This window comes from Schistocerca piceifrons, chromosome 3 (genome assembly GCF_021461385.2).
Source record: "Schistocerca piceifrons isolate TAMUIC-IGC-003096 chromosome 3, iqSchPice1.1, whole genome shotgun sequence".
In the NCBI taxonomy this organism is placed as follows: Eukaryota; Metazoa; Arthropoda; class Insecta; order Orthoptera; family Acrididae; genus Schistocerca; species Schistocerca piceifrons.
Window position 1 is genome coordinate 907,718,318 of NC_060140.1, and position 25,729 is coordinate 907,744,046.

The window sequence follows — 25,729 nt, forward strand, 5'->3', positions numbered from 1 at the left end:
TATTTTTGAGCTTTTGAATTTCTATGGCCCCTCTGTATATCCTTGCATAGTAACGATTGGTTCTTGATAAAACCATAGTATCGGAAAAACGAGTTTGTTTGTTCCTGGTCCCACTACATGATCTGCTGCTGCTGATTCATTCCTGTTTCCCAGACGAAAATGGCTCTTGTGGTTCTTACGTCGGGTCGTAATACTTCTTTTTGTAGTTCCAATTTTACACTTGACTTAATGGAATTTTGTACAGTACTCCCGTGACAGGCGTCGGGTGAAGGTGCTTTGCAATGTTCAACTATTCGCGTCCTTCTCTTGTTGGTTAACCGTATCACTAATATCTGCTGCTGCAATTTTTTTACTGCTTTTGTGAATGAGAGGAAAGCTATCCCATAGTGGGTTGTTTATTACTAGAAGCTCCAGATGTTTTAGGCAATAGTGTCCTATTTATCTTTTTGTCAGAGCAGTCGTTTCGCATGAAAGCAGTTCTTAAATGATCGAGCTGTGGTTCACAGATTTTGTAGCTCGATCCACTCCGCTTTTCTGCTTGGGAAAGTGACTGAAATTTTTGTGTAAGCGTCTACCCACGTGAGTAGGGTATATGTAAACTTTATACCCTAAAGCTGATTATGGTTTTCTAATTATATGTAGGACCAGAAAATAAATTTAACCATCTTTCTCTTTTTCCATGGTAAACTTTATATTAGAATTAATATCATTAAGAAAATTTGAAAATTCAGAGGGTTCCTTTTCTCCCTGAGCCCATATAGCGAAAATATCAACGTAGCGAAGCCAAGGTTTCTTCTTCGCCATCTGAAGGGCAGTTTCGTCAAATTTTGCCGTATAAAGATTCGCTACAACACAGCTGGGTGGTTTCCGCATAGCCACGCCATCAGGTGGGACATTGGATGGAGAAATATGCCATGGAACACTTTGAGGTGACCATAAAACAAAAATCATCAAGGACGCAAATATCAGCTGTTAAAGCCTGTATTGAACTGTTATAAACTCTCTGTTCTGATTGAATGCTACTGTGCATGTCCAAGTGGAAATACGTAAGCATTACTCGACAAAGTTTAATCTCAACCTGTTCTTCATGTGATTTGCCGTACTTCCTGAGTTATAGAGATAAATGCTAGGATGTGCAGCAAGGCCACAGAAATTAAATACTTCGTACTTACATTAAAATATTGCCGACAGTAAATTCGTATCTCGCAGAACAGTGATTAATGCTATCTTTATTACATTTAGGTTCGTTCCATTTGTCACGGCAGCTCGATGCAGCTGATACCAAAAGTCACAAGTGGTCTGAACTGAAGTTTCAGCATGCTGTGGAGGGCTGCGTTTCTGCTGGCGACTGCCGTGGCGGCGGCGTGCGGTCACGTGGTCCGCTACGACGGCTACCGCGTCTACCGGCTTCTGCCCTCGGACGAGGAACAGCTGCACTTGTTGGCCGGGCTTGACCAGTTCCACGAAGACGTGAGTATTCCCTCCGCTCACTACTTCCCATTTTCGTGAAAAATGATCTCTATTTTACAGGCATAATGATCCAGTCGCACATCTAGTTTATTCCATTCCTCGCTGTTTCCTTTGTATCCACAGATATTGCGCGAATGAAATTATGTAAACAAATTAATCTACGTAATAATAAAAGCTGGGCTACTCCCGGAACATAGCGGGACTCAACCCTGCTGGGTGCTCCAACATACTGTGCGTGCCAACTACCGCGTGAGTGAAAACGCTCCATTCTCGAAGTTCAAACGATCGCCAGAACGCTAGGCTCAGCACACACCAGAATACTTTTTTACCACAGTTAAAAGGAGCGTGAAAGCATTGATAAATTCGGCCACTTTGTGACGGACCAAACTAGGAGGTGGACCTGCTCTAGTAGTGCACACCGGTAACGTACGAGGGCGAGTCAAATGAAAACCTTAAATATTTTTTTAAATTCAAAAATGGTTCAAATGGCTCTGAGCACTATGGGACTCAACTGCTGAGGTCATAAGTCCCCTAGAACTTATAACTACTTAAACCTAACTAACCTAAGGACATCACACACATCCATGCCCGAGCCAAGGTTCGAACCTGCGACCGCAGCGGTCGCGCGGTTCCAGACTGTAGCGCCTAGAACCGCTCGGCGACTCCGGCCGGCTGCATAAATTCCTTTAGAAAAGAATTCTTTTGGTAGTCCGCGTAACGTCTTAATCAGATCGGAACTTCTTTCCTCCCATTGCGCCTTTTAGTGGTCCAAACATACGGAAAACACTTCGGACAAGGTCTGGTGAGTATGGTGGATGAGGAAGGCACTCAAAATGCAGGTCTGTGATTGTTGCAACTGTTGTACCGGCAGTGTGCGCCCTTGCATTGTCATGTTGCAAAAGGACACCTGCTGACAGCAATCCACGTCGCTTTGATTTTATTGCAGACCGCAGATGATATTTTATTAGATCTGTGTATGATGCAATGGTGACAGTGGTTCCTCTAGGCATGTAATGCTCCAAAATGACGCGTTTTTCGTCCCAAAAGAGAGTCAGCATAACCTTCCCTGCTGATGTTTCTTTTCGAAACTTCTTTGGTTTTGGTGATTAGGAATGGCACCATCCCTTGCTCGCTCTCTTCGTTTCCGGTTGGTGGAAGTGAAGCCAGGTTTCGTCCCCAGTAACGATTCTTGCAAAGAAGCCATCACCTTCTCGTTCAAACAGCCGAAGAATCAACACGTCGTTCTCTCATTTCAGGAGTCAGCTGCCGTGGCACCCATCTTGCAGACACTTTGTGAAACTGGAGCACATCATGCACAATGTGGTGTGCTGATCCATGACTAATCTGTAAACATGGTGCACTGTCATTCAGTGTCACTCGGCGGTATTCCTTCACTATGGCTTCAACTGCTGCAATGTTCTGTGGAGTCACAACTCGTTGTGCCTGACCTGGACGAGGAGCATCTTCCACTGGTCACACCATTTGCGAACTTCCTACTCTATTCGTAGACTTGCTGCTGTGACAAACATGCATCACCGCACTGAAGCTTCATTCGTCGATGAATTTCGATAGGTTCCACACCTTCACTATAAAAACCGAATAACAGAACGCTGTTCTTCCCTCGTACAAGTCGCAAGTGGGGCGGCCATCTTTATACTGACACTGCGACGGTATGTGTGCATCTGCACTATGCTGCCACCTACAGGCCATTCTGCACGCTGTTTGTAGCACGCTTACCAACTTACAGGATAACGACGCTAAATTTCGATTTGTTATTACAAATTTAAGATTTTCATTTGACTCACCCTCGTATATGGTGGTTCAAGCAAGTTGAGCTAGTAGTTCACAGTACCCACATCTAGTGCAGAGATGAATCTTGAGTTTGGAACCATAAATATACGATCAGTTATTTTACTTGCCTGTTATAAGGTCGACACAATAAACTACTGAATCACAGCAAGCATTTTAATTATACTTGTAGTATCCAGCGTATATACTGTATATTACGGATGTTGAGATTTTCAGGCGAGGTCTGCAGGCTGACCATTAGCGTTGCCATGTATTAGTGTTTGGCTTTTCATATGTCTTTAACAGGAACCGTGGTGCACAGCAGGACGATGCCGCCAGTCTATAAGATAGTGTGAGGGCTGGCACGCCTGGGGTCACAACGCGACTCACGTCCTACAGTGTTTAAGATTCGCTACACCACGAGCCATCATAACCTGTACGTTTTGGTCCTTAGGTGGTAGTGTTCACAACGGGCGACATATCTTCTAGCTTTTGTGTGCGGCGACAGCGACTGAATGTCTGAATGACATCCCAGTCGTGTGCGCCAATTCTTATGGGCAACCTTTCTTGCCATAATATAGCAACGCGCGTCTGGACTACGCTTGAAATGACTCTTAGAGACACTTTGACAGATCCAACAGCATATGGGTGCCGCGTTGGCGCATTTACCGTTCGAGTCACATGGCAATCTGCTGAGCTATACTGGAAATTCAGCCGTCCTAAATTACATAGGTAGCTGTACGTAGTGATTTCCCATGATCAGTAGAGCAACGGAAAGACAAATAAAAACACATACAGCTCGGGTTACGAAAGGATGGGGAGGAAATCTGTAGTTTCCTTTTCCAAGGTGTGATGTCCCTAGGTTAGTTAGGTTTAAGTAGTTCTAAGTTCTAGGGGACTAATCACCACAGCAGTTGAGTCCCATAGTGCTCAGAGCCATTTGAACCTTTTCCAAGGAACCATCCCGGCATTTCCCGAAAACCTAAATCTGAATGGCCGGACATTTCAACCATCTTCCTCCCGGATCCGAGTCCTGTGTACAAACCTACATCTACATTTACATCTGCATCTACATGCATACTCCGCAAGCCACCTGAAGGTGTGTGGCGGAGGGTACCTTGAGTTCCTCTATCGGTTCTCCCTTCTATTCCAGTCTCGTATTGTTCGTAGAAAGAAAGGTTGTCGGTATGCCTCTGTATGGGCTCTAATCTCTCTGATTTTATGCTCCTCTTCGCGAGATATATGTAGGAGGGAGCAATATACTGCTTGACTCCTCGGTGAAGGTATGTTCTCAAAACTGCAACATCAACTAAAGTCCGTACCGAGCTACTGATCGTCTCTCTCGCAGAGTCTTCCACTGTTCTCCGTTGGATCTTCTCTATCTCTTCTAACGGCTGGTCCCGGCGGAGGTTCGAGTCCTCCCTCGGTCATGGGTGTGTGTGTTTGTCTTTAGGGTAATTTAGGTTAAGTAGTGTGTAAGCTTAGGGACTGATGACCTTAGCAGTTAAGTCCCATAAGATTTCACATACACACACACACACACACACACACACACACACACACACACACACACACGCACACCTCTCTTCTATCAACCCTATCTGGTCTGGATCCCACACCGGTGAGCAATATTCAAGCAGTGGGCGAACAAGTGTACTGTAACCTACTTCCTTTGCTTTCGGACTGCATTTCCTTAGGATTCTTCCAATGAATCTCAGTCTGGCATCTGTTTTACTGACGATTAATTTTATATGGTCATTCCATTTTAAATCACTCCTAATGTCTACTCCCAGATAATTTATGGAATTAACTGCTTCCAGTTACTGACCTGCTATATTGTAGCTAAATAATAAAGGATCTTTCTTTCTATCTATTCGCAGCACATTACACTTGTCTACATTGAGATTCAATTACCATTACCTGCACCATGCGTTAATTCGTTGCAGATCCGCCTGTATTTCAGTACAATTTTCCATTGTTACAACCTCTCGATATACTACAGCATCATCCGCAAAAAGCCTCAGTGAACTTCTGATGTTATCCACAAGGTCATTTATATATATTGTGAATAGCAACAGTCCTACGACACTACCCTGCGGCACACCTGAAATCACTCTTACTTCGGAAGACTTGCAACGTATCTCGGTAGCTACTGTTTGGTTCAAAACAACAACTTGCTATAGTGATACTTACAATGCTAACGTCAGAGTTCTAAACATACAGCTAACAGCCATATACACTGAGGAGACAAAACATCATGACCACTGCTCTCCGCGACGTGGGATGGCGCCTGCTGCCGTTGCGGGCACATGATGCGGTACGAAAAATACCGTATGTAACCGTAGTAGACACGGACGGAGTATCATCCAAACGAAGATACGGACTGCAAATGGAGAAATTCATTGAGGATAAGCGGCTTTGACAAAGGGCTGATTATTATTACGCAGAGCCTGTGAACGACTATCTCAAAAACGACAAAGCTGATCGAATGTTCACGTGCTACTGTCGTGAGCATCTATGGAAAGACGTAGAACGACTGTGGAACTACCACTAGGCGCTAAATGGTTGGACGTCCACGACTCCTCACAGAACGCGGGGTTTGCAGGCTTGTCTGCTCTGAAATGTAAGACAGATGGTGATCTGTGGCATCTATGCCGAGAGAGCACAATTCTGGTCCACGCAGGAGTGCTTCGGAGCGTATATTGTTGAACATGGAGCTCCGCAGCAGACCACCCCTACGAGTGCACATGTTGACCCAACGACATCGTCAGTTGCGATTGCAGTGGGCACGGGACCATCTGGATTCGACCGTCGATCAATGGAAACGTAACATATATGGTGGTCTTCGAGTGAATCACATTTTGTTACGCTAAATCGCTGGTCGTCTCCACAAACGCCGTAATCGAGGTGAACGGTGACTCGAAAGGTGCAGCATGTCACGGATACAGCCTGGTAGTATTAAGCCATGGAAGACATTCTCCCATGCTTGCATGCGACTTTTGGTGGTAATCGAAGACACGCTGACAGCTGCCAACCACCTGCATCCCTCACGTATGATGTATTCACCGACGGCGATGTCATCCTTCAGAAGTACGAGGGCCATTGGGAAAGTGAGGAACGATTGGTAGCGAAATGGAAACCACAGTGAAAATCAAAACTGTTTTATTTGCAACAGTTAGCTACAACTCCCAGCTACTTATCTCCATAGTCGCTAATCCGATTTAGACTTTTGTCGTAGCTTTGTACGAACTTTCCAATACCCTCGTTATAGAAGGCAGCCGCCATTGCTTTTCGCCAATTTTCTACGCTGGCCTACAGCTCGTTGTCTGTGCCAAAATGTCTTCATAGCCAGCGGATCATGTGAGCCGAGATGAAACTAAGACGGAGACAAGTACGGGCTGAATTGTGGGTGATCAAACATTTCCGACTGCCCCTGCAGAATGCGGCTGAGAATAGTCTTGAAGAAGAAAACGCATGACAGTCATGTAATGTTGGCTGCATAGCTTCAGGCAAAATTTCTCACCAGGCCCTCCTACTTGACGGGAGACACTATTTTTCTATATATCTTTATGCGCTCCCTGTTCGGCCAGAACTAAACACAACGATGGGCATACTAGAGACACTGCCCAACATACGTGTGCCAAACTTCATCTGATTTTCACTATGGTTTCCATTTCGCGACCGATCGTTCCTTACTTTCCGAATAACCCTCGTATGACTGCCCGTGTCTTGGAGGCAGAACCATGCTTCAGCGGTTTGAGGAGCATTATAGTGAACTCACATTGATGTCTCGGCAGCCAAATTCGCTTGATGTGTATCCTATGGGACCCATCTGCGTCGCTATCGAGGGCCAGCACCACGTACGCAGATCAGCGCGTGATATTTACGGGAATTACATGTCCTATGCGTAGACGTCTAATGCCACATTCCTCCACAAACATACGAACAATCTGTGCAATCCCTGATAAGCAGAATCAGCGATGTATTTCGTTCCAACGACGTACAGACAAGCTATTAAGTAGGTGAACATAATGCTTTAACTCGTCAGTGGAGGTGTTACAACTAATAATAGAGGACTGATGACCATAGATGTTAAGTCCCATAGTGCTCAGAGCCAACTAATAATAGACTTGTACAAACGAACACACTTCGAAATTTGCATACTGAAGTTGGACTTTTAAAAAGTCACAAAAAATAATTTTGATTTTGCACTTCATATCTATTTGATTTTCTTTCCTGAGTAATAGAAGTCTGGGCTCAAGATGTAGCAGAGATGCGCCCAGTAATCAATGACTTAAAAATTATTTTAGTGACATTTGTAGATTAATTCAGCATTATTTGTAAATCTAACACTATATTGCAGATACAGTTCTGGAAGGAAGCCAAAGCCGTGAACAAACCGGTGGATGTCATGGTATCACCGCGGATAGAGGGTGCTTTCCTGGAGATGATCCAAATTTATGGCATGGAGGCGGCTGTCTACGTGGACAACGTGCAAAAGTATGTGCATACTACTGATTGATACCATATTTATTTTCTACGATACCGCGGAGTGAAATATAGAACACTGTTAACAGGACTACATATTTCGAATATTTTGGCGTATGTAATTGAAATATGTACATACATAAACACGTTATTAAACTAAATATTGTTCTCCGTTACGTGGACTCCTTTGAAAAATAGTCGGCATGTAGCCATGTTTAAACAAAAATTTAGGTGATATTACTTAAACCAAGTCGTTCCACGACACTACTATATATGGACCAAAGTTAACCCTTGAGAAGTGTAACTAACGAACTGACTGATTATTTAGATATACACAGTTCTGCTCCAAGGGCTTGTAGCAGCTGGTATACAGAAGGCTCCCAAGGCCTCTCCCAGTGTTCCATCTAGGATTTTGCAAATACACTATCTGATAAAAAGTATTTCGACACTGCTATGCAAAGCGGAATTGACCACTAGATGGCACGTGAGGCAGACCTGCCAGTATAAAATGAAGCGGGGAATACTGTACTGTCAGTAAGAGAAGTATTAACAGTAGAATGCGTGGTCAATCAGGAGAGTTCAGTGACTTTGTACGTGGCCTACCCGTTGGATGTCACGTGAGTAACATATCCAACAGGGACATTTCAACCCTTCCAAAGTTGCTCGACTGTTGGTGGTGTGATTATGAAGTGGAAACGAGAAGGATTTGCATTTGGCAAATGCCTGGAGAATGTTATCTGAAATCATGCATAGTGCCAACAGTGAAGTGCGAAGGAGGTGGTGTTTACGGTGTGGGAGTGTTTCTCTTGGATAAGGTGTGGTCCTTACTGCACTTACAAAAAAGCTAAATCTGGAAGGATATGAACACATTTTGCAGCATTGTGTACAGTGTACAGTGGAGCAACTGTTCGTAGACGATGATTGTTTGTATAGGCATGACAATGCAATCTGCTATAAAGCAGTGGTTTGTGGACAGAAACATTCATGAAATGAACTGCCTTGCCCAGAGTGCTGACCTGAACCCAGAACTCCTTTAGAATGAGTCAGAATGTCGACTCCACTTGAAACTCCTGCGTCCAAACTCAATATCTTCTCTGGAACCGAGAAGGGGGGCAGTGGTTAGCGCACTGGACTCGCATTTGGGAGGACGACCGTTCAATTCGACGTCCGGCCATCCTGATTTAGGTTTTCCGTGATTTCCCTAGACCACTTCAGGCAAATGACGGGATGGTTCCTTTGAAATCGCACGGCCGATTTCCTTCCCCATCCTTCCCAAATCCGAGCTTGTGGTTTGTCTCTAATGGCCTCGTTGTCGACGGGACGTTAAACACTAATCTCCTCCTCTTGTCTGGATTAGGCTCTTGAGGAAGATTGGTCTGCCGTTCCTGCAGATACATTCAGAAACCTCTATGAAAGGTTCCCCAGCAGAGCTGTAGGTGAAGGTTTGACACACCCCATGTTAACTTTCGAATAATAGATTCAATAAGCACGTTGTTGCTATATAACTAAGAAGGTAATTCATCTATTCATACTGTTTTGATTTGACCTCCGAAGCAAAGACTGAAACACAAGACTAGCCCTACTTTCTACATCTTGTCTATCTTTGTGTTATATCTTGAATATATCTGCTGGGCACATCTAATCACGTATCTCTTCTTCCAGACTTATAGACAACGAGAGAGGATTCAGGAGACAAGGAGAATCCTTTGGATGGGACGACTGCTACAACCTCACGGAGGTACGTTCTTTACATCGCGTATATACTATGTATTGTTGTCAAGAAGGATACAGCAGACGTGAGGCACTAGTGACTCTGACGTTACGATGGTAGTTACCACTTGCTCTTTAGAACGGCAGAGTGGCTTTATTCAGCAAACACACAAAGAGCGTACTGAACATGTCATCCCCCCTCATAATGGATTTCTGTATTAAATGTTTTCAACACCGTTAACACTCTACTTATACTTTTCGTAACACGGTATTTTTTGATAGGGTCACCCATCCTAGTATTAGCCGAGCCCAACGTTGCTTAACTTCAGTGATAAGCCGGGAACCGGAGTTATCAACACGACAAAGCCGTTGGCTCCAAAGTGATAATAATCGATGCCAATCCTCAGGGCAAGAAATTGATACATACAACTAACTGTTAAAGAAAACAGTGCAACGAAAACCAGCCCAAGCTGCAGATTTCACTTTTTTTTATTCACTCGATGACTAGTTTCGGACCGGGAGCCATTTTCGAAAATGCAAAAATCATGTAAAAAATGTGAGAATGTACAGTTACAGCGCATACCAACCTGTATTGGCTTCTTTTTTGTTGTAATGACTAACAGAAATTGCTGACCCACAGCAATTCCAGCATCATGGAGATTCGGGTTAAAGAAATGTTCATAGCCAAGATCGCGTTCAAAACTATCTTTTATTGACGGGTTTCGAAGGTAGAAACTGTGATCTTCAGATCTTCAAAAACTTGCTCTATGCACTACGTATTTCGAATGAGATGGTTCTAAGATGTGCTTCATTCGTCAAGTAAATATAAATATTGGTATAAATGTGCCCTTTCACTATATACTGCGGAGTTTAACAACTGACTAGCATCAAACGAGTGCTCTGTATTTGGACATGACAAATTGTAGAAGTTGCATTTACTTGTGACAAACCTGTTTAAATTTTATTTGTGATAGACCTGTGCGGCATGTAAGATACACATTTTAGTATGGCATAAGTAATGAACGCACAATGGAACATGACGTACAACCAAAAAAGTTTTTGTAGATCTGAAGATGAGAGCTGCACCTGTCAAAACCGTTCAATAGAAAATAGTTTTGAGCGAGACCTTAACTGTAAGAATTTCTGTGAAGTAGACACAGATCGTTCCTTCTCATTTCTCGCGATGAGAAACTTCACACAGCTGTCGTTTAATTATGACTCAGTATCAGCAACGCTACTATTCCTGTCCATTTATTTGCACAAAAACTTACTTAAATCTCGGGAACGTGAGCCACGGTACTGTGGCGACAAAACCTTAGAACCAACTAGACTAAAGAAAATGGAGCGCTTAAGACAGGAATTGTAATTCAGAACTTCACGAATTAAAGAGTCGAAAGATTTGGATTTCAGTTTTATGTGTGATGCGATGGTAACTGATTGATAATACGAGGAGCGTTCAATAAGTAACGCAACACATTTCTTACTCGGCCAATACTGAATTTGTTGTATGACTTCGTGAAATATTCTCGCTTCAGCCCCTGTAATTTCATAACATCCGAAAGGTGGCGACGCTCTACGTAGGATTCAAAATGGCGTCTGTAATGGAGGAGCGTTCCAAGCAGACAGTTGTCATTGTGTTCCTTTTGTACAAAACCAGAGCATCGCAAGTATTCATAGGCACTTGCAGAAAGTTCACGGAGACCTGACGGTGAACAAAAGAACTGTGAATTGTTGGGCGAGGCGTCTATCATCGCCCGGGGGGTAGCCGTGCGGTCTCGGGCGCCTTGTCACGGTTAGCGTGGCTGCTCCCGTCGGAGGTTCGAGAACTCCCTCGGGCATGGGTGTGTGTGTTGTCCTTAACGTAAGTTAGTTTAGGTTAGATTAAGTAGTGTGTGAGCCTAGGGACCAATGACCTCAGCTGTTTGGTCCAATAGTTCTTACCACAAATTTTCAATTTCCGTCTGTCATCATCGTAAGAAGGCCGGACAAATCCGTCCGATCTGCCGCGTGCCGGCCGACATCACACATCCTCAGGAAACAGATGAAACGATTTCAGGCTGTTCGTCACCACAAAAATGCAAACGCACGTGTGCTTCTCTTTGACAACGCAAGGCACTACACAACTCTGCGCATCAGAGAGGAGCTCACGAATCTTCACTGGACTCTTCTTGTTCATCCACGCTGCAGCCCGGATCTCGCACCTTCGATTACCCTTTGTTTGGCCCAATGAAGGATGCACTCCGCGGAAAGCGGTACGTGAATGATGGGGAGGTTTTTGATGCAGCAAGACGTTGGCTCCGATATCGACCAGTAGGGTGGAATTATGTGGGCTTACCCAGTGAGGTGGCGCGAGGCCGTCGCATTCGATGAAGGTTATTTTGAAAAATAAGGTTTTGTAGCCAAAAGAGTGCACAATAATATTGTGTATTGGAATCCTGGACAAAACTAACCTGATTTCAAAAAAAAAAGAAGCATTGCCTTACTATTACACCCTTCTTCCTTCTCTAGGCCATATGCCGTGTTTTCACGGGCCGGCCGCTGTGGCCGAGCGTTTCTAGGCGCTTCAGTCCGGAACCGCGCTGCTGCTGCGGTCGCAGGTTCGAATCCTGCCGCGGGCATGGATGTGTGTGGTGTCCTTAGGTTAGTTAGGTTTAAATAGTTCTAAGTCCAGGGGACTGATGACCTCAGATGTTGGTGATGTTAATGGTTGAGGGTGGATGGATGCCCTTTCTGTCGCCACCTATTCTCCCTGGGACGGAAGCTGCGTACGACATCATTCTGCGTCTATTGTTATTCCACATGAAAGCGTGAGAAAATTTTGGAAATTTTTACGATTCGTGTAACTGAGACAGGACTTGAGTACTAGCCCGATATTCACCTAATCGGAAGTGGGATACCGCCTAAAAACAACAGGCAGGTTGGCCGGGACACCAGCCCTCGTTGTTAATCTGCCTGGAGGATTCGACGCGGGGACGGCAAATTTACTCGAGTCCTGCAAAGAAGCCGCGCGGGGTAGCCGTGCGGTCTGGGAGGGCCTCGTCACGGTTCGCGCGGCTCCCCCCGTCGGAGGTTCGAGTCCTCCCTCGGGCTTGGGTATGTTTGTTGTCCTTAACGTAAGTTAAAGTTAGATTAAGTAGTGGGTAAGCGTGGGGGCCGATGACCTCAGCAGTTTGGTCCCATAGTCCTTGCCACAAATTTCCAAATTTTTTCCTGCAATGAACGTGCTAACGTGCGCGGCTATCTGGATGGGTCAGATGATAAATCTACTGCCTGACAGAAAACGTTAAGCATGCAGAATAGAAGGAGGAAACGAAATGAAATTTTACGGGTTGAGAGGTCATTTGATGTTATTTCATGATTACAAAATCGAGAAAAATGTACAAAGAACTTGGCAGTATGAGCCACTTGTCAGTGTGACATTGCAGCTTCTCTGGCCTGGATGCATGTCCTTATTCGGTTAGGAAGGATGTCATAAAGCAGTTGTGTCCTTTCGTGAGACAAACTAACCCTCAGTTGTTACAACTGGTCTTTCATTTCCTGGACACTGACACTGAGACAAAGTTGATGTCCAAACTGGTCTTAACACATGTGCTATCAGGGACAGATCTGGGGGTGGTTGTGACCGCTCGAGCACCGCAACATCAAGCAGACAGTTCATAGAGACATGTGCGATGTGTGGATGAGCATTGTCCTGTTGAAAATTGGCACACTGGTATTGTTGCATGAGAGGTGACATGTAAGGTTCAAATGGCTCTGAGCAGTATGGGACTTAACATGTTAGGTCATCAGTCCCCAGAACTTAGAACTACTTAAACCTAACTAACCTAAAGACATCACACACATCCATGCCCGAGGCAGGATTCGAACTTGCGACCGCGCGGTTCCAGACTGAAGCGCCTAGAACCACTAGGACACCACGGCCGGCGCATGTAAGGACGCGGGGTGTCAGTGACGTGTCCCTAAATCACTACCATCGTTACCTGAAGTCATTCTCGATGGCTCCCAGCACTACGACGCCAAGAGTAAATCTACTGCGCCTCTCCAGATTGGAAGAGTGGGAGCTCTTCCCAAGTCGTCAACATACTTGCTGAAGATGTTCGTCCAGGTTAGCGCAGAACCGCAACTAAGGGACGTTTGCACCTGGCAAAGTAAGGTCACTTGGTGGTCCTTCCAGTGGTCCTTCTGCAAAAGACACAGGTTGATCATAAAAAATAATGCTACTTCTCTGAGTCTATTGTCATATTGTGAGCTGAGGCTTTAAAAAGCACTCAGAGCGGGCAGTAACCCTCAGTTAAGCACGTTTTGAACCTCCTCGATGGCCGGCCCGAGTAGCCGTGCGGTTCTAGGCGCTACAGTCTGGAACCGAGCGACCGCTACGGTCGCAGGTTCGAATCCTGCCTCGGGCATGGATGTGTGTGATGGCCTTAGGTTAGTTAGGTTTAATTAGTTCTAAGTTCTAGGCGACTGATGACCTCAGAAGTTAAGTCGCATAGTGGTCAGAGCCATCTGAACCATTTTTTGAACCTCCTCGATGACGTCAAGAAGTTTTTCATCGCTAAGGACAGTCAGCCTGTGGGTCACATGGAAGCGCCATGTTGTAGTAGGTTCTGAGTGCTGAAGCGTCATAAGATTAGCCATGGCTTCCGTTTTCAAGGAGCTCGTTGCTCGTATTGCTCAACAGCTTGATTAATAAATAATACGTTGATAGCTCCAAAACGCGAGCGTAACCGAGTGTCGGAGCCCTCTACGCTGCCGCTCAGGTAACGTTAAAAGTCCTCTGCCGCCACAGCATCGTTTGACAGTATCTCTCTCTGGCTTACCTGCGTTTCTCATCAGTATTTTAGCACTGACTGTGTGTGATTTTCTCCTTTTGACTCGTGTGGCTGCCAGTTCAATAAGCGGCACAAGCTGAACAGTTTAAGCATACGTTGCCACTCATTTTAATGCTCTCATTTCATTTGATGAAACTGTTTTCCTTTACCTGTAGGTGAAGGTTATATTCGAGAAATGTTTCTTTCAGTCTGTCTCCGAATATTATTTCTGTAGCTCTGGAATCTCCCCACAAGACCATAATGGTTATCAGTAGTTAGAACACAATAACAATTATTAAGCTAGAGGTCGAGGTAACTACAAGAGGGAGCTGATGTCGCGGTCACTGGCAGGACAGAAAGCTGTGCAACGAGTGCCCACTTTAGCAACAGCTTACGGCACTGGGGGAGGATACTACAGTATTACTTATACTCATGGACATTATCCCATACGTGGACAGTTCATATATACTCGTGTACACAAGCAGTTCAAAGCTGTTAGTCCCACTGTGATTCTCTACGTTCCACAGTACTATTTCAGATCACTTGTACAGGTTGCATCATGTTCTTTGTTGGGAATAAATTTTGGACTATGGTTAAAGTGCTCGTTTTAATGTCCACTTTAGTGAAATAGATGACACTGTTAAATTTTTCTTTACATGTTTTGAAATGGATGAATGTTTCAATTTTCAGTTTCAGTGATATACATGCAGCAAGAGAACCGGCGTGAACGAACTGTTTATAAAACTGAATAGGATCTATCTATCTGTCGAATGGCTGTAAGTTTCATGCGAAAATATCACTGGCAACTCACAGGAAATATCCCTATGTTCGAGCCCCGGTCCGGTACACACTTTCACTCTACACTCATGCTCATAAATTAAGGATAAAGCTGATACATAGTGAAACAATGCTCTGATGGGCGGTTTGCGAGTTTAAATCACCTCGGGGTATGACCATGCGGTGCATTTGACCTGCGGTCGTCACACGGTGGCGCTGGCAGCAGTCCACGTATGGAGAGGTGTGTTGGTGCATTTCAGAGTATGGTGCAGCGAGTAAATGTGCACACGTTTTCAGACGTGCTAATGGTGACTGTGTGTTGAAAATGGCTCAAAGAATACATATTGATGACGTTATGGGGGGTAGAATACTAGGGCGACTGGAGGCTGGTCAAAGACAGCAGGTCGTAGCAAGGGCCCTCCGTGTGCCACAAAGTGTGATCTCAAGATAATGGTAACGACTCCAGCAGACAGGAAACGTGTCCAGGAGGTACAGTACAGGACGTCCACAGTGTACAACACCACAAGAAGACTGATATCTTACCATCAGTGCCTGCAGACTGCCACGGAGTACTGCAGCTAGCCTTGCTCGGGACCTTACCGCAGCCACTGGAACAGTTGTCTCCAGACACACAGTCTACAGACGATTGAACAGACATGATTTATTCGCCCGGAGACCTGCAAAGTCAAGAACACAGTACATGCTCATTGGAACAGTGGTCCCAGGTTATGTTCACGGACGAGTCCAGGTATAGTCTGACCTGCAAGGTCAAGAACACAGTACATGGTCATTGGAACAGTGGTCCCAGGTTATGTTCACAGACGTATCCAGGTATAGTCCGAACAGTGATTCTTGCCGGGCTTTCATCTGGCGTGAACCAGGAACCAGATACCAACCCCTTAATGTCCTTGAAAGGGACCCGTATGGAGGTCGTGGTTTGATGGTGTGGGATTATAATAGGTGCACGTACACCCCTACATGTCTTTGACAGAGGAACTGTAACAGGTCAGGTGTATCGGGACGTCATTTTGCACCAGTATGTCCGCCTATTCAGGGGTGAAATGGGTCCCACCTTCCTCCTGATGGATGATAACGCACGGCTCCACCGAGGTGCCATCGTGAAGGAGTACCTTGAAACAGAAGATATCAAGCGAATGGAGTAGCCTGCCTGTTCTCCAGACCTAAACCCCATCGAGCACGTCTGGGATGCTCTCGGTCGACGTATCGCTGCACATATTCAAACCCCTAGGACACTTCAGGAGCTCCGACAGGCTCTGGTGCAAGAATGGGAGGCTATACCCCAGCAGCTGCTCGACCACCTGATCCAGGGTATGCCAACCAGTTGTGCGGGCTGTGTACGTGTGCATGGTGACCATATCCCATATTGATGTCGTGTTACATGCGCAAGAAACAGTAATGTTTTGTAGCACATGTACTTCGGCACATGTATGTGTGGCACCACATTCTGCAATTATCCTTAATTTATGATCGAGAGTGTACCAGGAAGTTTCTCAAGAAATACGTCAGTACTTCTGCGACAAACTACCCACAGCTATAGTTATCATCAAAAGATTCGCCCGTATGTTCCCAAGCATTGATGTGACTTCATGCATTCCCCACTGAATGCTCTCCATTTATCATCGTCACCTTATTGGCTCATCAAGAAAACGAAGCTGTTCAAAGAGCTTACCTGAGAAATGCAAACCAAAACACGCACAAAGACAACCAACACGTATTGAAGAGCAGAGGCGTTAAAGTACGTACCAAGTACTATATTTTCTATGAGTTTCATCCAAATCCTCACACTACTGCCAGAGTCATTCCTTTGCAATAGCTGTAGGTGAGCCTATCCCAGTTCTGACCAAAAGCTTGATTTACAGATTCATGCCTGGCTGAACTCTCTGTCGGAGACATACCCGGACATTGTGACACTGGTTGTGGGCGGATCCAGTTACGAAGGTCGAGAGATCCTGGGTGTGAACATCACCTTCGCAAAGGGCAATCCCATCGTAGTCATTGAGGGAGGTGAGTAAAAAACAAGTTTCCTATCAGTAGCCAAACCTAAAAATCTCGATGCGGTTGTTAGTCCCTTTAAAGTATTGTCAAAAATCACAACAGATGCAGAATCATTATCATAGTGGATAACATATCTTTCAAGAATTTATGAGCCCTTCTAACAATGAAAGTTAATAGCAGTCTTCAGCACCGTAGCCCTGCGTTCATTCACAGATTTTATATTCACAATTTGACGCATAAAATTCTCACACCAAACGTTCAGTTTCCTTTTTTCTTGTTTAACCAGGAGACATTTAAACAATAATTCTATATCTAACATCTGAAAAACAAGGAGGCACTGATAAAAGGTGGTCGAAATAGCGCGAAATGAATTTAATTATTGTCGTAAACAATTAGCCTACTCTTAGGGATCTGAAAATTATAATTAATTTGTATTTAATAAATCCAGAGTGAATGCTTTGAGGAGGAGGAGAAGACATTTAAAATAGTTAGCTCCACACGCATCCATCCTTCTTTCCCTAGATACACACACACGCACGCACACACACATACACACACACACACACACACACACACACACCAACATAAACACAATAAAATTTCATTTTAATTCACTTTGGAAAACCTACTTTCGACTTCTATTTTTTGTATGGGAGAAGCGGTTAGACAATAACAGTAAATTAATTTGTTAAATCCCTGTTACAATTTCTGTTTTATCTTCCGACATACACCTTAATTATAATTTGATGGCTTAATCCAGTGTTCTAAATATCTCATATACGTTTAGTAATTACACTGTTCACTTATTGCGTACTAAACCGGCACTGGTTTGTCAAAATTTTAACATAGAAAAGTTCTTGCCATCTCGTCTTCTCATCTTGACACATCTATCTGACCACACTGACTATTCAAGATGGCTGACGACAGTCCTGCGTCATCTGGACTGTTTCTCCTTTGCGCTTCCGTAAACGAGTTAACGAGAAGTGATAAGACTTATATCACACTATTCCAGTCATTCGTACGTGTTCAGGGGCCAATAGCATAATTTTTAAGGTAATAATCAGTAGTAAACGGTAAAACTAAAGTTATATTTCTTAACGTCCTGTCGACATGGGACAGAAATGTATGGAAGAATACTCAGTGCGATAACGGCCGTTAACCAAAGACACGCATTACCACCGACGGCCTGATTTTCCCAGAGAGCTGAACTCAATGATTCTGGCTAACCGTTACCACACAGCAGTGCTTGTATCTTGCTACATATGTTTTATTTAGAATAACCCTCATGGAGATACACTCTTGACTACGGTCAATCGAGGTTACTATGTATCACTTTTTCCATTTTTTTCAAAATCTGGACACAAAAAAAAATTCCCCATCAGAGCACACATTGTAACATTTTACGTCTAAAGTTACTGAGTGATTGAGAAAATTAAAATGTTTACTAACTGTGACCTAGTAGAGTAAAATTTCAAATTTAATACTCTTACCCTGTCATGTAGGGTAACTTTAGACCTGTCCTAAAAAGTATAGTATTTTTCCTATGTCTTATGCTCTGGATAACTTTAGATCACTCCAGAAAGAAATCAGGTATTAATAAGAAGTAAAAAAAATTGTGTTAATTCGGTAGTGTAGGTTTACTTTGAAATGTCAACCTATTTGTACCGAGCTGTCACTGCTCAGCTTAAATCACTATCGCCAGAAGCTCTCTTCACAGCCAATACAGTTAAAGGATAATCGAAAGCCTTAGAGCTTATATGAAGGTGAGAACACAACGGAAATACTAACTAGAAATCACAGAGGCAATAAAACCCTTGCTTTTAGTGCAAAATAATGAAAGCAGGTGGAGCAGCAGACATTTGAAACGAAAGTAGCAAATGGTACAAAGATACCCTGCCTGGTGAAAACTCGCCCTGTTTGACTGTATATGATCGGTTCCACTCAAGAATGCTTATTGCGTTGCAGATAAAATTCTTGGAAGGAACTTTCGCTTAGATCTCATGCATTAATTATCCGTAATATCCTTTCAACATTCAGATGTTATGCATGTCATTGTGATATCCATTTTTCTTGTCGACATGGTATTTCTTCTCTGAAACGTACTACAAACTTCCTTTGATGCTTACTTTCTACGCGATGTTATATTTCTGGTAAATTCATGTTCCGTATATTCTGCTTTACTTAGATTTCTTCATTATGCTGTATTACGTTTAGCGCTGCGTTAAAATATTACTGCTTGAAACTCTCCTTTCCTTCAAAGGATGACAAGCACACTGCATATTCCTTTCCAATACGATGCTTGGTTTGTTGGTTGGTTTGGGGAAGGAGGCCAGACAGCGTGGTCATCGGTCTCATCGGAATAGGGAAGGATGGGGAAGGAAGTCGGCCGTGCCCTTTCAGAGGAACCATCCCGGCATTTGCCTGGAGTGATTGAGGGAAATCACGGAAAACCTAAATCAGGATGGCCGGACGCGGGATTGAACCGTCGTCCTTCCGAATGCGAGTCCAGTGTCTAGCCACTGCGCCACCTCGCTCGGTTACGATGCTTGCATCTCGTATACTACATAGTACACAAAATCCGTTCATATGATATGTTTCTGGTAGATGGTGTCCGGGTATGGTCATGATCCTTACGGATAGTGTGATATTAAGTATTACCAAAGGATCTTTGATTTTCAAGGTTCACTTAACAAAAAAATGGTTCAAATGGCTCTGAGCACTATGGGACTTAGCTTCTGAGGTCATCAGTCCCCTAGAACTTAGAATTACTTAAACCTAACTAACCTAAGGACATCACACACACCCTTGCCCGAGGCAGGATTCGAACCTGCGACCGTAGCGGTCGCGCGGTTCCAGACTGTAGCGCCTAGAACCGCTCGGCCACCCCGGCCGGCTTCACTTAACAACTGAATTGATTTTATTAACAACTGTTGTCGCTACACAATTTAATACTAAATAATTAAACCATTTTTCGTAGAACGAAAAATACATCACAATAAAAGCTTCAGTACTTTTTTAATGTATTAATGACAGAAATTTATAGTTCTATACAGGGTGATTTTTCCCACCGTGTGCGAACACTAGGGACTGATCGATGAGAGTATGCGGAGCAAAAAAGGCGTAATGAACTTATGTCCGGAAATGCATGGTTTCCATACTAGAGTTCATTTATTCAGTCCTACACTGTTACAGAGACTGCAGTCTGATACACACTGTACCATGCAGCCACGGTTACAGTATGTGTTGAAAATGATTTCCATGTGCCCCAACGCATGCGTGTACGCGCCGGAGCATGTTCTGTCTCACACGTTCACACCGGCCAGGCTGCATCCGAACAGTGACAGAGGGCAGCACGAATGCGCTGCTCCACTATCTCCACATCTGGAATGGGCTCTGCATACACGATACTTTTGAGATGCCCCCTTAACCAGAAATCGCACAGGTTGAGATCCGGTGAAGGAGCAGGCCACGCAGATGGACCCCCTCGTCCGATCCACCGACCAGGGAAGACACTATTGAGATGCATCCGGGCGTTAACAGCGAAGTGGGCTGGAGTACCGTCATGCAGCAGTCACATAACGCTTCGAATTATCACTGGCACTGCTTCCACCAGGGGAGGCAAAGTCACCTGCAAGAAACTCCGGTAGTTCCGGTCCGTTAGGCGACGTTGGAGGAAGACTGGCCCCAAAATGCAGTCACCAATTATCCCGGTCCACACATTCCGGCTGCACCGTTGTTGGTGATTCGCTGCCAACATATCATAGGGGTCTTGCATATTATCTCCCAGATGACTGTTACGAAAGTTTAAGATACCACTCCGCGGAAATGTGGCTTCATCTGTGAATTGGGTGGATAAGCAAGTTCGTGGTTGCCTAGTGAAGAAAACAGTGACAAAATTGCTCCCGATGTGGAAAGGCTGTCGCTAGTAACTCCTGCACACGCTGAAAGTGTGCTATTTTCCTTGACTTCCGGAAGGCGTTAGATACAGTCCCGCACTGTCGCCTGATAAACAGACTAAGAGGCTACAGAATATCAGACCAGCTGTGAGGTTGGATTGAAGAGTTTTTAGCAAACAGAACACAGCATGTTGTTCTCAATGGAGAGACGTCTACAGATGTTAAAGTAACTTCTGGCGTGCCACAGGGGAGTGTTATGGGACCACTGCTTTTCACAATAAATATAAATGATCCAGTAGATAGTGACGGAAATTCCATGCGGCTTTTCGCGGATGATGCTGTAGTATACAGAGAAGTTGCAGCATTAGAAAATTGCAGCGAAATGCAGGAAGATCTGCAGATAGGCACTTGGTGGAGGGAGTGGCAACTGACCCTCAACATAGACAAATGTAATGTATTGCGAATACATAGATAGAAGGATCCTTTATTGTATGATTATATGATAGCGGAACAAACACTGGTAGCAGTCACTTCTGCAAAATATCTGGGAGTATGCGTGCGGAACGATTTGAAGTGGAATGATCACACAAAATTAATTGTTGGTAAGGCGGGTGCCAGGTTGAGATTCACTGGGAGAGTCCTTAGAAAATGTAGTCCATCAACAAAGGAGGTGGCTTACAAAACACATGTTCGACCTATACTCGAGTATTGCTCATCAGTGTGGGATCCGTACCAGGTCGGGTTGACAGAGGAGATAAAGAAGATCCAAAGAAGAGTGGCGCGTTTCTTCAAAGGGTTATTTGGTAAGCGTGATAGCGTTACGGAGATGTTTAGCAAACTCAAGTGGCAGACTTCGCAAGAGAGGCGCTCTCCATCACGGTGTAGCTTGCTGTCAAGGTTTCGAGAGGGTGCGTTTCTGGATGAGGTATCGAATATATTGCTTCCACCTACTTATACCTCCCGAGGAGATCACGAAGAATGTAAAATTAGAGAGATTCGAGCGCGCACGGAGGCTTTCCGGCAGTCGTTCTTCCCGCGAACCATACGCGACTGGAACAGGAAAGGGAGGCAATGACAGTTGCACGTAAAGTGCCCGCCGCTACACACCGTTGGGGGGCTTGCGGAGTATAAATGTAGATGTAGATGTTAGTAATAAGAGTAGTAACAATTGTCACGGGGAATGTTCCACGCGGTCGTCTGGGTTACCCTGTACTGGCGCGCCAGTTGACTGGTACTGACACGGCGGTCACCTCCCACAGTGTTAATCACGTTCTCCTCCAAGTCTGGTGCCTAACGTTACGGGTACATCATTCATGATTTCCTGCTTCCTGAAACGATCCTGTCTCAGAGAAACGGCGAAACAATGTTGCAGACGTTGAATGCTGGGGTTGTTGTCGCCGGACGTAGGTGTTCTGACACAACCTTGCTGCACGCCGACCGTTGCCATTTGCCTTTTCGTAAGAAAACACCTGATCGGCAAGCTCTCGATTTGAATACGGAACTATTGTGTACAATGCTGTATCACATCCACTACAAGATGAGTGAGCAAGAGAAATGAATCGGACTCAACATTACCAATTACTATGGTAGCAGAGTGTGCTGGAGCATGACGTATGAGGAACAATGCCATCCTCTAGGAGGGAACCATGCATGCTGTAAATGTGGCTGCGTAGTACAGCGCTTCTGAAACCGCAGTATCTGTAACAAAATATGATTCAATAAATGGTCTCTAGCATGAAAACCATGCATTTCCGGTCATAAAGATCATTAGATCTTTTTTGTTTCGAATCCTCTCATCGATCAGTCCCAATAGTTTGTACACGGTGGAAGATCATTGCACGATTTTTAAGCAGTCTTCAGTTGAGTACAAATCTGGTGCAACGTGTTGTTACGCTCTGATGAGTCGCGATTTTGCCTCTTTTCGGATGGTGAAACGCGTCGAGTACACCGACGGGCCAATGTCGTGCTTACCCCACAGTGTGGAGGGTGTAATTACGGCAGAGGATACTTCCGTGATGTTCTGAGAGTGTTCTCCGTACCACGACTTGGGCTCACTCGTTCAGGTTACCCTGAACGAAAACCCGGATGTTGATTTCAAGTTGACCTTTCTTCACGATTAGTACGCAGTAGACACTCTCGTCTTCCAAGATGACAATAGCCGACTTCAAAGGCTGCGCGCACACTTTTCTCGTTTGACGAATCCACAAGTACCCTGTCGAATATCGACTGGTCTGTTAAATAAACCGAGCTTAGCCCATAGCTATCTCCAGAATTATGTGGGACAATGGCCGAAACAGAACGATCAACATACCCGTAATTTGGTAGCTCTAACGTACAGAAGTGTACGTCTTCAGATTGATACGGCATATCTGAAGAAAGTTTTGGATTCTCTTCCTCAGAGATCTGAGGTCACAATATAAATGTTACGCGGTATTAGCGTGATGTCTACTGGGTGGTGACTAATTTTTTATTCGCTATGCTTAATACGGTGTTCTACATGTAATGACACAGGGCTATATGGTCATTTTCGAACGGTTTTCTTGCTTAAATATTTTGTTAAAATTTTTATTTGCAACAGTCACTCATTTCTGAGAATTATTAAACGGCCAGTTTTCGAGTGAATTGTTACTGTGTAAGTAGACATGACGATATCACAGGGGCAAGTCAAGGAGGTGCATTTTCTGCTCTCCGGGAAAAAGTGCTTGTTGGACAGTAAATACACTAATAGATTGTGAGGAGCAGGGGTGGGGAGGCAGAAAACCGACCTTAACCTTTTCAAGGATTTATGACGTGGGAAATCTAGATAGTCGGAAAGCGATTTGAATTTCGTTTCTTCCATATGTGAGGCGAGTCCCTTAACAGATGTGCCAACTGGTTCGGTGGCGTGTGTGTTGGGCAACATCGCTAGTAATGTCTTATAACCCCACCTGTAATTAGTATGTGTGGTGCTTTGCAGTGCGAAAAGTTATAAGAATATGTCAGAAAAGCTGTAGTCCTACATTCTAACAAAAAGAAAAGAAAAGAGGGGGACTTTAAGTGTTAGCTGGAATTTGGAAGTTTTCTTGAGAGGACGGTATAATTGAATTACTTGATCCATGCAAGTAGGTCTTGTATTTTGCTGTTGAAAATCATGTAGAATGAATTATGTTATTTGGAGCATAGATAGATTCAACTGATGTTGTGTATTGTGTCAAAACTAGATTACGAAATGACACTGTTTCATGTTTATATGTTTTGACGATGCTATGCTGAGTATATTTATATGTTTTGACGATGCCATTACGGCCTTATCACTTTAGGACATGGTGTAGAAAAGATCTGAGGATGGTCATTACTGACTGAAACCGGTCATCGTCAAAAGAATTGATACTGTAATCAAAGACTAGAATAAAAAACATTTCACTGTTATATTGGTTTGTGACTTAAATCACATCTCCAGTGTGAAACAAATTAAGTATGTTTTCAACAGTTCCCTGTGGGCACTATCGTTTCTTCGTCCATAAATTCTAAGTATACGAAAAAAAATATCAGTATATTAGATTGTTACAAGTATGGTAACATTTCATGACAGTATTCAGTCTCAGTCATGTGAACGTCTTCTAACCGAAAGTATAATTTGCGGAATTCTGACTCGACAGGCATCCATGCGAATGAGTGGATCGGCCCCGCCAGCGTCACGTGGTTTGTCAACCAGATGCTAACCACCAACGACTCGGCGATCAGCAACGTCGTGAGGCAGTTCAACTTCTACGTCTTCCCCAGCCTCAACCCCGACGGCTACGAGTACACCTGGACTACGGTGAGAAGCTATCCTAATCTTGGCTTTGAATTTTTTTTTCAAGATATGTTGAATAGTTGCGACAAGTAATCATTCTGCACACCGCCATGACCTAAAACAACTCACTGGGGTTTCGTGAGTACACATCTACTTCAACATCTACACTGGTGTCCAAAATTAAAGCAACAAACCGAAATTTTGCAAGGTGCTTTTATTTTGCCACAAAATAGTGTAAACAGGTGATTGTAAAGTAGAAACAATGCGAAGAATTTAGAACGTAAACAACAGCAACCTTCATAACGGTAGAAAAACATGTTCTTCGTTTTTTTCCAACTTAACAGATTTGTACACACATTTCAATAACTGGTTAATGTGCTCATTATGGGTTGACCCCCTCTGGCTGCAAAACAGGCCTGAGAACGACGGGCATGCTGTGAATGACGTCATCAGTCTCATGTTGAGGCAATAGCGCCCAGTCTTCCTGCAGAGCTGCTCGCAATCTTGGAGAGTGGTTGGTGGATGCTGACGCGGTGCAAGCCATCTCCCTACTGCGTCCCAGAAATGCTCTATGGGATTCAAATCGGTAGAACGAGCAGTCCACTCCATGGGTGCAGTATCTTCCGTTTCCAAGAAAACATCAACCACTCGTGCTCTATGAGGTCGAGCATCACCGTCCATCAATGCGAAGTCTGGCCGCACAGCACCTCGCAGCTACCGTACATGAGGTCCCAAGACTTCGTCACAATTCAGCAGTTCAATCTTGCCGAGTCACCCGCAAAATTTCATGAAAAGGGAATCGAGTGGCAAACATAATCCCTGCCCACACCATTACGGATCCTCCTCGATATCGATCTGTTTCCACAATGTTTGCGTCCCGAAATTGTGTTCCGCGTTCCCTCCAAATGCGAATCCATCGAGAATCATTCTCAATACTAAATCGGGACTCATCTGTGAAAACAACATTGGCTCACTCTTCGACTGCCCAGGTGGCATGG

The 25,729-nt window shown here is 44.4% G+C and overlaps 1 protein-coding gene across 1 annotated transcript in view; it reads left to right on the forward strand.

Moving 5' to 3' along the window:
• The first annotated feature begins 1,317 nt into the window (after positions 1–1,317).
• The window catches only part of LOC124789195 (zinc carboxypeptidase-like), a 45,364-nt gene continuing 20,952 nt past the window's right edge, over positions 1,318–25,729 (forward strand). The window contains exons 1-5 of the mRNA XM_047256490.1: positions 1,318–1,470; positions 7,622–7,758; positions 9,409–9,484; positions 16,925–17,069; positions 24,595–24,755. Coding sequence (XP_047112446.1) covers positions 1,318–1,470; positions 7,622–7,758; positions 9,409–9,484; positions 16,925–17,069; positions 24,595–24,755 — 672 coding nt within the window. The remainder of the gene's footprint in view (positions 1,471–7,621; positions 7,759–9,408; positions 9,485–16,924; positions 17,070–24,594; positions 24,756–25,729) is intronic.